General features: G+C 38.9%; 1 protein-coding gene across 6 annotated transcripts in view; it reads right to left on the reverse strand.

Moving 5' to 3' along the window:
• Positions 1-15,929, reverse strand: part of ACER3 (alkaline ceramidase 3) — a 181,024-nt gene that overhangs the window by 45,961 nt on the left and 119,134 nt on the right. For 5 of the 6 annotated variants that reach the window (XM_042903917.1, XM_042903921.1, XM_042903919.1 and 2 more), the window contains 2 exons: positions 3,203-3,255; positions 918-999 (listed from right to left, as the gene is read on the reverse strand). In XM_042903917.1, the coding sequence (XP_042759851.1) occupies positions 918-999; positions 3,203-3,255 (135 nt within the window). Of the gene's footprint in view, positions 1-917; positions 1,000-3,202; positions 3,256-4,929; positions 5,039-15,929 lie in introns of those variants that run through there. The other variant, XM_042903922.1, reaches the window with a different exon arrangement.

Raw genomic sequence — 15,929 nt, forward strand, 5'->3', positions numbered from 1 at the left:
ATACTCTAGCCATATTAAATCTCTCCTGTTTCTGCTGGTAGTAATGATTTAATCAGAAAATGAAGTACTCAGTGTAGTATCTGGCACATAGTAAGCGCTTAAAAATGATAGTTTATTATGTTCCAAGGTTCTATGCCTAGGGACGATGTAACAGTCTGTTTAGAAATACTTCATCACATTCTTGCCCCAGGGGCCTGGCAAACTCTTAACCATCAGTTAAAAGCCAGTTAAAAGGAGCTTTCCTTGACAAACCCAAGTAATTTTCATTCATGTGTCTTCTCATCATTTAACTAGTTCTTACCATCATTATTGTAATCATCATCTTTTGATGCAATTCTGTGCTTACATCTTTGATTTCTCTACTTGAATGTATTCCTTAAGCATAGCAACTGCTTCTTCGCTGTCTTTGTATTTTCTACTGCTTGATATGATAGGTTTGCAGTTCGCATTTGTTGAAATGAATTATCTCTTAATACAAAATGCACTTTACTTGAGGGAAAAAAGCACTAGGATAGGATGAGAAGTGACCATGAACTCATTATCAGGAAAAGGTTAACCATTAAAGTAGTCACAGTAGGCCCAACAGAGCAGAATCAATCACTTTCTTTTAACAAATGGGAGGTACTATGTCCATCCATGAAAAAAAGTTAATTCTTTCCCCATTGCTACTAAATATTTGCCCTTTGACTTTTTCTCCCTTCAAATAAATAAACAAACAAACCGATTTTTAAAAAGTTGTTTCAACTTTTTGTTGAGAAATAACACCTAAACAGGAGATAAAGAAACAGTATCTGTGAGTTTTGTGCAGAAACATTTCAGTTTGAACAGCATGAAGCAAACACTAGAAGTAAAATGTGCCAAACTCCGCACATGGCTGGTTCACATGCTTAATCTCTTAGAAACAAAATATGACTTACTGTGGTTACTATTAAACTGAAAAGAACTAAGATAAAAAGCAGATGGTAGTTTACAGAGTTCTTCATCTTGAAACATTCAAACCTTTAAAAAAATAGAGAAAGAAACTTGTTTTAGAATATGTAACTAGGAAAACAAATAGAATGCTGTTTTAACGCTTGTATACACATCTCTGGATCCAGCGATGCCCCCATTTCCTCCCAAACTCTCATCTTAGAGAATTTGCACTGCCTATTTGCACTTCCGCCAAGACGCTGGGTGAATCAGGAGTAGGCACCTGGCTTAAATTGGAACAATGAGAGGCTCTCTCCTGAAAACTTGGGAGCTTGGGAGCCAGAGACTGAAACAATTAAGTGTACAGAATCCAAGTATAAAGGCTTATGGATTGAAAATCTGATGCTGGTATTTGGGCAGCTAAATTGAATGAACAAGAAGATGAATGAGCAGAGAAGTGATCTGCATGGAGAGAAAAATAAAGCAGATTCAAAGACTTGAGACCATGTGAAGAAGGAATGGGGAGAAGAGCGGGAGACAGAATCTGCCCTTGAGTTGTAGCCAGGCTATACTTCCTGCTATTATGTTTCATCTATTTCCTCATGTCCCTAAAAAAGATAAATCTCTTTGAGCTCAAGCCGGCTTGGGTAGGTTTCTAAATCTTGTGAGCCATTCTGACTAAGGCACGCTATTACAGAAAATATCACTGTATTATAATGGTTTCTTTTACCAGTCTCCTCAACCAGATTGTGAACAACTCGTGTGCAGGGATAAAATCTTTTTCTCATGTATCTAATCACTAGGCTCACTTAATCAACTGAGCCACCCAGGCAGCCCTGGCCCACATTATTTCTAAGATCTCTTTTACCTTTAAGTTCTGTTACTTGATGACTTATTAAAAAAAGCTCACCTGAAGGTGTTTTTCTAGATCAGGAGCAGCAAACTACCGCCCAAAGGCTCAAGCTCTTTTTGGGTAAATAACACAGTCACAAGCATTTGTCTACCTATTATCGGGGTGCCTGTAGCTTCAACACTACACAAGCAGAGATGAAGATCAACAGAGACCACAGGCCCACAAAACCTAAAATAATTACTATCTGTCCCTTTACAGAAAAAAATTCAGATGAGCTCTTTTTAATAATATATTTTCTCAAATGATTCTGATTTTTAGATATCTTTAGAAGAAAATATTCTTGAGCTAGCAATGACGATCACATCGAAAAGAACCAGATAACACATCACGTAAGGCTTTAGAGAAGTTTTAAGTACTAGTGCTAGGGAACTGAAGGCATACTTAGAAGGCAAGGTTATTAAACTTGTAGTTCAATTTCCAACTCTGACACTTACCACTACACAGCTTAGGCAAGTCACCTAAGCAGAAGCTCGGCTTATGTCCTTAGAAAAGTTACTAAATCTGTGCTTTACTTCATCATCTATAAAATGAGGATAATACCAATTTACCTTGCACAACTGAGAGAATTAGAGATGGCTTTTACACTGCCTAGCACAATTACAGGTACAAAGGACATAAATATTTTTATGGCACATTATATAAAATTTTTACCTAATTTGTATACATTCAGGGTGCCTGGGTGGCTCAGTTGGTTATGCGTCTGACTCTTGATTTTGGCTCAGGTCATGATCTCACGGGTCCATGAGATGGAGTTCCATACTCTCAGCATGAAGCCTGCTTAGGATTCTCTCTCTCTCCCTCTCTCTCTGCCCCTCCCCCGTGCTCTCTAATAAACTTAAAAAAATTTTAAATAAAAATAAATTTGTACGGGCGCCTGGGTGGCTCAGCCGGTTAAATGTCCAACTTCGGCTCAGGTCATGATCTTGTGGTTTGTGAGTTCAGGCCCTGCGTCGGGCTCTGTGCTGACAGCTCAGAGCCTGGAGCTTGCTTCGGATCGATTCTCTGTCTCCCCCTCTCTCTCTCTTCCTTCCCTGCCCACACTCTGTTTCTCTCTCTCTCTCTCAAAAATAAATAAACACTAAAAAAATTAAAAAAAAATAAATTTGTATACACTCATAACTCAAGGAAAGGCAGACTATGCAAGTCAAATTTAAGTAAGAGTCTATCTAAACTTTTATGAGATCATAAAACTAATAAACAACATTATTATAACTTCCCAGATATTATACTTTACATGAAGATCACAGAAGTTAGAACCTTTTACACTATTACAACCTCCCAGTAATATAACAGGGTTAACTATATTACTTAATTCAGTATGAAGTGAATATGAATTTTAAAATATATCAAACAACTGAATTTTAAACGTTAAGTACTTACATGCAGTACACAAATATACAACAGCTGTAAATCATTGGGAGTTCATCCAATAGCTATAAGAAACAAAGAAAGAGCACTTGAATATTGTAGAGGTGCAATTATTATGCAAATAAAAATAAAACGTCAGAATGATTATGATAGTCACCTCTTATTATCTAATATCTTTTACTAATTCTTTCATATATTTAACATCTTATTTACTCCGAGTGTTGGGGAAGGCCATTGAAAGGAAGTGACCGTTGGTTGACCTGTGAACTGGACCTGGGCAATTGGGGGCTCTTCACCTCCACCCATCCTTGGAATAGGACTTCTGCTTTTCTTGCTCTCAGAGGCAGTTCCAAGGACATAGACTTAGACAATGATGTGGTACCCTTGAGATAGTGATGTGCTGTTGAAAACACCTGCAAGGTATACCTTACTGAACCTAACTAAGGCCTCTTTATGAATGTTTAAGATTCGGTGGGCAGGTGGGGAGACCCATTACTGCCACCCAAGACAAGCCTCGTATGTAAGTACTCTCTGCCTATTAAAACTGCCAACTACCAACCTGGAGTGGCCTGCCTCTTTCTTCTGCCTTTCTCTGCCCTCTGCTTATGGGGGTTGGTTTGTTGTTGCTGAACAAACAAGCTTATCCATCCATCTATCCTAATGTACACACCTAAATAGGATGCCTGACTCACTAGGCAGCTCAGATCAGTTCAGTACCACAAACTATGTTATCATACTTCCAGGAAAGACAGATGTCTATCATCTATAGGGGTGTGGGTCCTAACAATGTTCTTTTGCATTTTCCCTTTTCCTAGAACACTTCTAAGATGGATAAAATGTCCACTAATATACATTAAGAAGGGATATTAATGGCTGGGAAAGTCATTCGGTTAATCTAAGTAACCTGTGTTTCTGAAAAATATTATTATTAGCAATAATAATTATAACTATTACGTATTAAACTACAAGCTACACACTAAGCTAAATGTTGCAGATAGGTTGTTTCTAATCCTTAAACCAATCCTATAGAATTTAGTTGTTGAGCATATAATGAAAACAAGACATAGTCAATGCCTTTGAGGGATTCACATTCTAGTGAGGTGGAGGGAATGAAAAACATGTGATTAAATACAAAGATTCCGTTTTGACAACCATAAGAGTCATAAAGATTTTCCTTACAGGAGTGATACATAACCTGAGACCTAGAAAATACGCAGATATGAGTAAGATGAAGAGGGACTGAGGGAAAGAGGAGAACCCGTAAGCAGTGGAAATATAATGTGCAAAGGTCCTGTTGCGGGAAAGGGATTTCAAGAAATGAAAAATGTTCATTGCGATTGAAGCTTAATTAATGATGAAGAGAAAGGATATGAAATGAGGCTGGAGAGATAAGCAGCAAATAGATCAGGCAAGTGTTTTAGGCTGAAAGGGATTTTTTTTTTTTAATGTTTATTTTTTGAGAGAGAGAGAGAGAGATAAACAGAGCATGAGTAGAGAGGGAGACACAGAATCCAAAGCAGGCTCCAGGCTCTGAGCTGTCAGCACAGAGCCCGACACAGGGCTTGAACTCATACACAGTGAGATCATGACCTGAGCTGAAGTCGGACACTTAACTGACTGAGCCACCGAGACGCCCCAGCCACTGAAAAGATTTAAACTAAGTGGCTGTCTTCATGAGCTTGGGCTGTTATAGCAATACCTTAGACTGGGTAGCTAAAACAACAGAATTTATTCCTCACAGCTCTGGAGGTTGGGAGGTCCAAGATGATGATACTGGCAGATTTGGTACTTGGTGAAAGTTCTCGTCTTGACTTGCAGATGGCTGCCTTCTCTGTAACCTCACATGGGAAAGGGCAACAGAGAGCAAGTTCTCTGGTCTCTTCTTAGAAGGACACTAATCCCATCAGGAAAACCCCATCCTCATAACCTCATCTAAACCTAATGACCATCTTAAGGTCCCATCTCCAAATATTGTCACACACGGTTCTAGAGATTCAATATATGAGGGGACACAATTCACTCTATAGTGGTGGTGGTAGTGTGTTTAAAATATAGGTTTTATTATTTTTCAGATATGGTGAGGCCAACAGATCAGGAGATGACTGCCACGGAAAAGACAGTTTGTTATTCACAGTTCCTAAGAGGGGGCATGCCATGCCAAGCAGGGCAACAAGGGAAAGCGCCACCATCAGTCAGGAGGCACAACGAGCAAGGGGAAAGCATAGGTGACAACCCTTATTGTGGTTTCCCAGAGAAAGGCAAAGTAAGGGAGGGTAAGCAGGCTTAGCATTGGCTAATTTGAATAATTTCAGCAGGCTCTAGGGGCTAGGAGCTATCTGGTACGTGGCTGTGGTGATTAGGGCATGGATTTTAAAATCTGGGTAACACAAATATGAAAGTCCTATTTCAAAGCCATAAGTAGCAAAATTATGACGGGTAAAGAACACAGAGTTCCAGGATAGCAGGGTGTGTGTCTGAAGAGGAGTCTGAAGAGGTAGGCAGAGGCCAGATCACAGCCTGTGAGCCTGACTTATGGCAAGTATTAAAGATGTTTAAAAAGTGACACGCCTTCTGGAGACCAGGGACTGTATTTTACACATCTCATTTCTGACACTTGTACAAAGCCTAGCAAACACTGCTCAAAGAATGGAAACAATTAGTTTTGTTTGTAGGAACAGTATTTGTCTTCTGGTATGACAAATGGATGGGGGAGGCAGGGACACCAATTAGGAAACAGTTACAGAAATGGGGACTGGGGATGATGGATTAAGATCGTGGCTGTGCAGACAGCTAGAGGTAGACGTATTTGAGAGCTACTCTGGAAGTTGAATCAAGAGCTTTCAGTGTTTCCAGTAGTGAGAAAGCAGAAGAAATTAAAGATGAATCACAGGTTTTTAGCTTGGGCTTTCAGTGGAAGGCATTTCCATTCATTGAGATAGGGAGCAAAGGAGAAAGAAGGGTAATATTTATAACCAGAACATGTATTATTTACAATAGCATGTAAGCTATTTTTGTTTTTGTATTATAAGGAAAATTATAGATGAACAAACATTTCTTTGGTTTTGTTTTCTAGGATAAGTATGAGAAATTTATTTTTTTTTACTTATGAGAAAAAGATGAATACTTTTTTTATACTAGCATCTATTTTTTTCCACTATCAATCATATATGCTCAGTAGAGAATACCTAAAAATCTCTTCTAATATTAAAATTCTATGATTCTAAATTATTCTTTGGTACTTTGCACTTTTCATTTGAAGTCCTCTACTAGTGTCTCTACTCCTCCTCTAATGTTTTTCTCAAACCCAGTCCCAAATGCATTGCTTTTGGCTAGTCGCCGAAAGTATGTGACACATTAATCATGAGAAAGGAGTTAGTCATAGCTTACAATATTACCCTTCACTGAGGCACACATAATAGTACTCAAAGGAATGAATCACTAACAATGAATCCATAATGGTGGTTTCAGGCACTCTGACTAGCTAAAGAAAAAGGAAGGAAACTATTACTTATGAAACACTTATTTACCAGATCCTATGATGACACTTTCACAAATGCCAATCAACTGATCCTCACAATACTCCTATAGGTTATTATTAAATCCATTAGATAGATGAAGAAACAAAAGCTCAGCAAAATTAAGTGGCATATCTATGCTCAAACAGCCAGCAAAGTGGTAGTAGAATTGGAACTGGAGCCCAAGAGCCACCTGGCAATAATAAATCTAAAGAAAATACCATCCAAGCTCCAAATTGTTCTTAAGACAGTAAGACAGAACTGTCAATATCTGCTTGTGCCCAGTGTAGGCAGAAGTAGAGACTAGGCCTCCAATTTCTCTTACAGCTATAACAAGCTGGTGAAATTGTTCATTGACCACCAGGGTCAGCTCAGTGGCAACCCTATCATTTCTTTTTTTTAATTTTAATTTTTTAATTTACATCCAAGTTAGTTAGCCTATAGTAGCCTGAAATAGCCTGAAATAACGATTTCAGGCATAAATTCCACTGATTCATCCCCCATGTATAACACCCAGTGTTCATCCCAACAAGTGTCTTCCTTAATGCCCCTTACCCATTTAGCCCATCCCCTTGCCCACAACCCCTTCAGCAACTGTTTGTTCTTTATATTTAACAGTCTCTTATGTTTTGTCCCCCTCCCTGTTTTTATATTACTTTTGCTTCCCTTCCCTTGTGTTCATCTGTTTTGTATCTTAAATTCCACATATGAGTGAAGTACAACACTATCATTTCTTATGTTGCTTCAGTGACTGTGCATAAAAAATGATGGCCTACCATAGTTAAGCCAAATTTATCCTGAAAGGAGACAAGACAGGGAATCTTCAAGGAATATTCACAATCATTTTGTATTTAAATTAGAGAGATAGGGACGCTGTTTAAAAAAGCCCTTTAATACCGATGATTCTTCCTTCCTAAATCATTGGGGAATTGGGTCATGTATCATTTCTGCACAGATAGGCAAGCACATAAAACCACATCTTTGTAGAACAAAAGGGGCAAGAAATAAGGCATCTGTCCAATCGGTCCCCAAAGTTGATAAAGTAGTATTATAGCAATGATAAAGCACAGAATCTACAATCTCAGGTTCAAAGGCTATCTGGTCCATTCCAATGCTGTTATCTTGGTAACAATCTTACCAACAATTAAGTTGATACGCAAATCAAAGTGTGTCCCACCTCTGCTCCAAATCTATTAATGGCTTATAGGGGATAAAGTTCAAGAGGCTTAGATTTGGCCTCTGGTTAGTTTCCCAAAACACATCTCTTACCATTTAGTTCAAGGCTGCCCAGAGCAGGTGCTCAATAATGTAACAAATGTTACCTATTGTCACTGGTAGCACTATGGCCATCATTACCACATATTCCCACTCCATCCATGGCTACAGTGTATTAATTGCAGTGCCCCGAGATGCCAGACAAACTCAACTCTGTGGGTTCTAGATGGCCTGGCAAATTCCTACCCATCCTTGAACATGCAACTCAAACGTGTCTGAGTCATTTGCGTGAAACCCCTTTGCTGACCTACTTCCCCTAAAAAATTTCTCTTTCCATTTCCATAGCATCCTGTATGCCCCTTTACCACTGCACTCACTAGCATATTACCTTCACTACTAGACCACAGATTCCTTGAGGAAAGGACTATATCATTTTTACCTATGCATATCTGTTGCCCAGGTACCAATTTTTGAACTAATGAAAGTGTTTGTCCAGCTTATGCTTGGGCATAAGGACAGAGAAGTCAAGATCTCCGAAGGCAGCTCTTATCATCTACTGGCTCAGAAATTTTTCTCTATGTTGACCAAGGTGTCTCTTTATCTTTAACCCCACTAGAACCACAAAGAATAAATCTAATCCTCTTCAATATGTCAACCCTTCAAACACTGATTCATAAAACATTTATGTAGGGGATATACCAAGGTCAACAGAGACAGTTCCTGCTCTTGGGTAACTCACATTATGATAGAGAAGAAAAACACATAAATATATTTATGAGACAACAGATAAGGGAAGTAACAGAGAAGCACAGAGTGCTGTGAAAGAACATATGAAGGGTACATATCCTACCCTGGGGCCGTGGAAGACCTCCTAGAGGAGCTGCTGCTTTGGCTGAGACTTTAAAGGACGAACAGGAATTGTCCATGGGAGAGAAGGAAGTGCAACAGGGCCAGACATGAAAAATGCAGAGAACTGAGAGAATCTGCTATGTACAGCTGAGTTGGAGGAACTGGGCATGTCTTCTCTTCTTCAGGCTAAATATGCTCAGTTCCTTCTCCTCAAGCATCAGGACTAGATTTTTAGTTCTATTTTTTTAAATTCTATTTATTTATTAAGAGAGAGGGAGAAAGAGAAGGTGGGGGGGGCACAAATAGGGGAGGGGCAGAGAGAGAGAATCCCAAGCAGGCTCTACGCTGTCAGCATAATCTCACAACCATGAGATCATGACCTGAGCCAATATCAAGAGTTACACATTAACCAACTGAGCCACCCAGGCGCCCCTATATTTTTAGTTCTTTCACCATTCTGGTATCTTGCATTTGAACACAAGCCAGGTCAGTCCTCAGAATTGAATATTGTCATGATCTATTCAGCACACAGTAGGACAGCCTACTTCTTCCTTCGCTCAGATTCTTAGTCTCACCTTGTCTCAGCACATTCATGCAGCTGTTTGTTTCTTTGTTTTTATTACATTTTTTAAATGTTTGTTTATTTTTGAGAGAGAGAGAGAGATAAAATGTGAGCGGGGGAGGGGCAGAGAGAGAGAGGGAGACACAGAATCTGAAGCAGGTTCCAGGCTCTGACCTGTCAGCACAGAGCCCAACGTGGGGCTCAAACCCACTAACTGTGAGATCATGACCTGAGCCGAAGCCGAACGCTTAACCAACTGAGCCACCCAGGCGCCCCAGTTGTTTCTTTATATATGTGATAGACACACGCTACCTTCCAGGGTTACTGTTTTAGGAATAGCATGAATGGACAGCAGGAATGATCCTAGAGATTTTAAAACTTATCTAGTTCTTAGAAAACATGTGCTTAAGGGAATGTCAGAGGTTGCTGTATGCATGGAATTAGACTAGGTATGTTTTGTAAATTGTTCTGGCTACCTGTTACTGTATAGCAAACCACCTTAAAACTCAGTGGCTTAAAATACTAATATTTACTTTGCTGATTAGTATGCATTTTGAGCCGACCTGGGAGGGAGAAGTTCATCTCTCCTTCACTCAATGTCAGCTGGGACAGCTCAAAGGCTGAGGGCTGGAATCATCTAAAGATTCACACACTCAAATTTTGGGCAGTTGATGCTGGCTGCAGTCTGGGGACTTCAGGTGAGGCTGTGGCAGCAACATCTATACATGGCCTTTCCACACGGCTGACTGGCTTCTTTACCATAAGGTGCTGGGTTCCCAGGGTAAGCATCCCAGGAGGATGAGGAAGAAGTTCTTCGCCTTTTGTGACTCACCCTTGGAAGTCATATAGCACAGTCCTGCCCAGATTCAAGGTCAAGGATCAGAGATCCTACCTCTTGAAGAGAGTCGATGTCACATTGTAATAACAGCGGGTGAGATGAGATATACTGGTGTTAACATCTTTGGAAAACACAATAATCCGCCACATAAATAAAACTCAAAACTGAATTAAATACCTCCACCCCCCCTTCCAAGAACAGGAGGTAGTCTGCTTTAGGATGAAGGGTATTCAGATTGGCTTATTATCATTACTATTCCTCCAAAGCACCTTTGGAGTCTTTTAAAGTCTCTTTTCTTTTAAAACAAGCATAAACATGTATTTTCTTTATTGCAAAAGTATTTTATGCTCATTATAGGAAATCTGGAAAACACAGAAATGAAATATAATTCTCTATGATCCCATACATAATCCATGGATAACTACTATTTAATACTTCAGTGCATCTCTTTAGTTATTCACTCATGTGGTTAAATGTCCTTCCTTCTTTCTTTCCATCCTTCCTTCCTTCCTTCCTTCCTTCCTTCCTTCCTTCCTCATTCCCTTCTTCCCTTCCATTTACATATTTATTGGGCACATGCCATGTGCCAGCACTAGCCTATATGCTAAAGTCCAGTGGAATTTAAGATAAGTGAAATCTCTGCTGTCAAGAAGTTTACATTCTAGTTGAAGACTACAAATAAGGTAAATTCAAATGGTGATAAGTGCTATGAAAAGAATAAAGTAAATGTCACTTGTGGAAAGGACTGCTCTACATAAAGTGGTTATAAAAGGCATATCTGAGTAGGTAACATTTGCACTGAGGAGCCAGAAGGAAGCAGACACGCAAAGATATGAGAGAAAAGTTTTGCAGCAGAGGAAACAGCAATCACAAAGGCCATGAGGCAGTGTCTGAAGAACAGTAAGGCCAGTATGGCTGGAGTGCAGTAAACAATGCAGAGGAACAGTAAAAACTGAAGTTAGAGAACTAGACCAGGGCCAGATCATGCAGGCCATAGTAGAGAACTGAAATTTCACCTGAAGTGCAAAGGGATGCCTTGGAGAGCTTTAAGCAGAAGAATGGTATGATCTAAAATGTTAAAGACTACCTTGGATGGTTGTAGGGGCAACTGTTGACTACTGCAGTGGCCAAGAAATAAGATGGTGATAGCTTACATGATGTCCAGTGAGGTAAGGAAAAAGAATAAGGGAGTTTCCTTTTACATAAAGGAAAACTGGAAAGTCAAGAGAAGTATTTCACAAAGAAAAAAGCAAATATCATGTAGAATGCTATGGAGAGGTCAAATGATAAGATAGAAATGTATCTACTGGATTTGGCAAGATGAAGGTGACTGGTGACCTTGACAACAGCAGTTTCTGTGAAATGAAGGGAAGAAAATACCTAACTGTAATGAGAGCAAAACAGAGGGAGGTAAGTGTAGAGAGAGCAAAGACACTCGAGTGGTTTTGATGTGAAAGGGAGCCAAAACATGATTCAACAGCTGGGGCTGGACACAGGGTCAAGGGAAGAGTAATTTTTAAAAGATGGGAGTTATTTGAGTATGTTTGTATGCAGATGGCAGTGAACCAGTGTAGTGACTTTCTAAAGACCATGGTGGAGCCAGAGACTGGGATGGAGTTTATAACTGCAGGTATGAGTCTTTGAGGAGGTGGGAGGGGAGAGTGGCCTTTGATAGGAGTTGGAACATTTCTCCCCCAAAAACAGGAGGAAGATGATCGTGGTAGAAACATGAGGATGTTTCTTACTGATTTCTTCTATATTTTTGGTGAAATACTGAAGATATTAGTGAGGAGAAAGGGAAACGAGGCAAAAAAGATATAAAAAGAAATCCAAAAAAGAAAGAGGGACAAGTATGAAATAACAGTTCTGAAGAACAGAAATGGAAATTGTCAGGGAAATGTAATGGTACTGTCTTATGGCACTGAGTGGCTATTTGAGTTTTCGTTCAATAATTTAAAAGTGAGGGGGTGGCTGGGTGGCTCACTCGCTTAAGCACTGACTTTGGCTCAGGTCGTAATCTGACGGTCTGTGAGTTCGAGCCCCGTGTCAGGCTCTGTGCTGACAGCTCAGAGCCTGGAGCCTGCTTTGGATTCTGTGTCTCCCTCTCTCTCTGCCCCTCCCCTGCTCACGCTCTGTCTCTCTCTCTCTCAAAAATGAATAAACATTAAAAAAAAAATAATTTAAAAGTGAGATAATTTAACAAAGGGATATAATTGCTATGAGCAATGTTTAGTTACTCAGTTCAGGCACAGGATATGCAGATAACTTAGCTTGATCTGGGTTGAATACTGCTCAGGAAGCAAGGGGCAATATTGAGAATATTTATATGGGTGGGTGGGAGTTACTGTAATTTTGGGCCACAGATTACAAACTTTGTAAAAAGGGAAAAGAAATAAAGCAAAATGTACTTCCTTCCAGTCTTTTTTCTATTGTTTATAAGATTGATTTTACATTACACAAAGTTTTGTCTTTATGACAGTTTCCCATTTTACTGGTCTTCAAAATATTATTTATTTAATTTTTAAAGATATTCAATCAGAGGGGCACCTGTGTGGCTCAGTTGGTTAAGCATCTGACTCCTGATTTCAGCTCAGGTCATGATCTCACAGTTTGTGAGATTGAGCCCCACAGGGGCTCTGGGCTGACAGCGTGGAGACTGCATAGGATTCTCTCTCCCTCTTTCTCTCTGCCCCAAACCCTGCGTGCCCACGCTCTCTCTCCCTCAAAATAAATGAAGAAACATTAAAAAAAAAAAAAAAGACACTCAAACAGAGATCATTTTTTCTTTATTTTATTTTTTTTAAGTAACCTTTATGCCCAATGTACTTGAACTCACACCCTGAGATCAAGAGTCACATGCTCTACGGACTGAGCCAGCCAGGCGCCCATCAAAATATTATTTTAAATGGCTATAGTACACTTCAACACATAGTTATATCATAGTATATGTAACAGTCTCCTTTTTGTTAAATATTTAGATCATTTAAAAACTGTATCATGTGTAACACTGTCACATGTGTAACACGCTTGTAAAACATCTTTTCCCTATCTTTGATTACTTTTTAGGATGTATACGTATATGTAGGAGTACAATTACTGGGTCAAAGAACATGTACAATGTTTTTCTTTAAAAAAAAAATTAAAACAACTTCAGGGTACAGAAAAGTTTGAAGGGAAGTACAAAGAACTTTACTCTCTCTGAACCATTTGAATAAGTTGCTGACATGAGGTTCCATTACTCCCAAGTACTTTAGTGTATGTTTCTTACAAAGATATTCGCTTGGATTATATGCCTTGACCAAATGAAATTTATCACAGGAATGCAAGATTGGTTCAACACAGGAGAATCAATCAATGTACTAGACTATACTAATATAATAAAGGAGAAAAACCACATGGTCATCTCAAGAGATTCAGAAAAAAAATATTTGAAAATGCCAACATCTTTTCATGATAAAAACACTCAGCAAACTAGGAATAGAATGGGAACTCCCTCAGCCTAATAAAGAGCATTCACACAAAACCCCAGCCAACATTATAACTAATGATGAAAAACTAAAAGCTTTCTTCCTAAGATCAGGAGCAAAACAAGGATGTCTGCTCTTTCCACTTCTATTCAACAGTGTACTAGAAGTTCTATTCAGGGCAATTAGGCAAGAAAAATAAGTAAAAGGCATCCAATCGATAAGTAAGATATAAAACTATATTTGTATATGACACGATCTTGTATTCAGGAAACCCTAACAAATCCACATATGCATACACAAAAAACTACTAGGTAGGTAAAAAAAAAAAAAGTTCAGCAGTGCTGCGGGATACAAGAATATGCAAAAATCATTGTTATTTCTATAAATTAGCATGAGAAATAAAAATGAAATTAAGAAAATTCTATTTACAATAGCATCAAAAAATACATTACTTATGAATGAATACATTTAACAAAAGAAGTCAAGACTTACATACTAACTATAAAATATCACTGAAAGAAATTAAAGACTTAACTAAATGGGAAGACATCCTATGTTCAAGGATTAGAAGACACTATTAAAGAAAGCAATACTCTCCAAAGTGATCTGTGGATTCAATGGAATCCCTTTCAAAGTCCCAGCTAATTTTTGCAGAAATTGATAATCTGATCCTAAAATTCACATGGAAATGCAAGGGACCCAGAATAGTTTAAACAGTTTTTAAAAACAAGAACAGGGGCACCTGGGTGGCTCAGTTAGTTGAGCATCCAACTCTTGAGTTTGGCTTGGGTTGTGATCCCGGGGTTATGGGATCAAGCCTTGTGTCAGGCTACATGCTGAGCATGGAGCCTGCTTAAGATTCTCTCTCTCCCCCTCCGCCCTTCACCCCCTGCCTGTGCACTTGTGCACTTGTGCACGTGCATGGTCTCTCTCTCTCCCCAAAGAGAAAGAAGAACAACAACAAATCTGGAGGACTCACAGCTCCTGATTTCAAAATTTACAAATCTATAGTAATCAAGGCTGTGTGATACTAGTACAAGTACAGACATAGACCAATGGAACAGAACTGAGAGTTAAACTGAGAGTCAAGAAATAAATTCATACATTTATGATTGTTTGATTTTAGGCAGGGGTGCCAAGAAAATCCAATGTCAAAAGAATAGTCTTTTCAACAAATGATTCTAGGGCAACTGGATATCCACGTGCAAAAGAATGAAGCTAGACCTTGACCTCACACCATATAAAAAAAATGAACTTAAAACGGATTAAAGAATCAGGAGAACAAATGCTATTAAAATGTCCATACTACCCATACTACCCAAAGATCACCCAAAGTGATCTCTATCTCTATCAAAATAGCAATAGCAGTTTTCACAGAACTAGAACAAATAATCCTGAAATTTGTATGGAACCACAAAAGACCCTGAATGGCCAAAGCAATCTTGAAAAAAAAAAAAAAAAAAAAGAACAAAACTGGAGGCATCACAATTCCAGATTTCAAGATATGCTATGAAGCTGTAGTAATCAAAACAGTATGGTACTGCCCCCACCCCCAAAAAAGACACATAGAGCAATGGTACAGAATAGAGAGCCCAGAAATAAACCCAGGATCATACAGTCGATTAATCTATGACAAAGGAGACAAGAATCTACAATGGGGAAAAAGACAATCTCTTCCAACTGGTGCTGGGAAAACTGGACAACTACATGCAAAAAAACAAAACAAAACAAAACAAAAAAACCCACAAAACTGGACCACTTCCTACACCATACACAAAAATAAACTCAAAATGGATTAAACAACTGAATGTGGAACCTGAAACCATAAAAATCCTAGAAGAGAACACAGGCGGTATCGGCCATAGCAACATTTTTCTAGATATGTCCCCTAAGGCAAGGGAAACAAAAGCAAAAATAAACTATTGGGACTTCATCAAAACAAAAAGCTTCTGCACAGCTAAGGAAACAACCAACAAAACTAAAAGATAACCTACTGGATGGGAGAAGATATTTGCAAATGATATATCTGGTAAAGGGTTAGTATCAAAAGTATATTAACTCAACACCAAAACAACAATCCAATTAGAAAATGGGCAGTGGACATGAACAGACATTTCTCCAAAGAAGATATACAGATGGCTAACAGACACATGAAGAGATGCTCAACATTACTCATCATCAGGTAAATGCAAATCAAAACCACAATGAGATATCATCTCATATCTGTCAGAATGGCTAAAGTCAAAAACACAAGAAACAAGTGTTGGTGAGGATGTGGAGAAAAAGGAACCCT

Source organism: Panthera leo, chromosome D1 (genome assembly GCF_018350215.1).
Source record: "Panthera leo isolate Ple1 chromosome D1, P.leo_Ple1_pat1.1, whole genome shotgun sequence".
Taxonomy (NCBI): Eukaryota; Metazoa; Chordata; class Mammalia; order Carnivora; family Felidae; genus Panthera; species Panthera leo.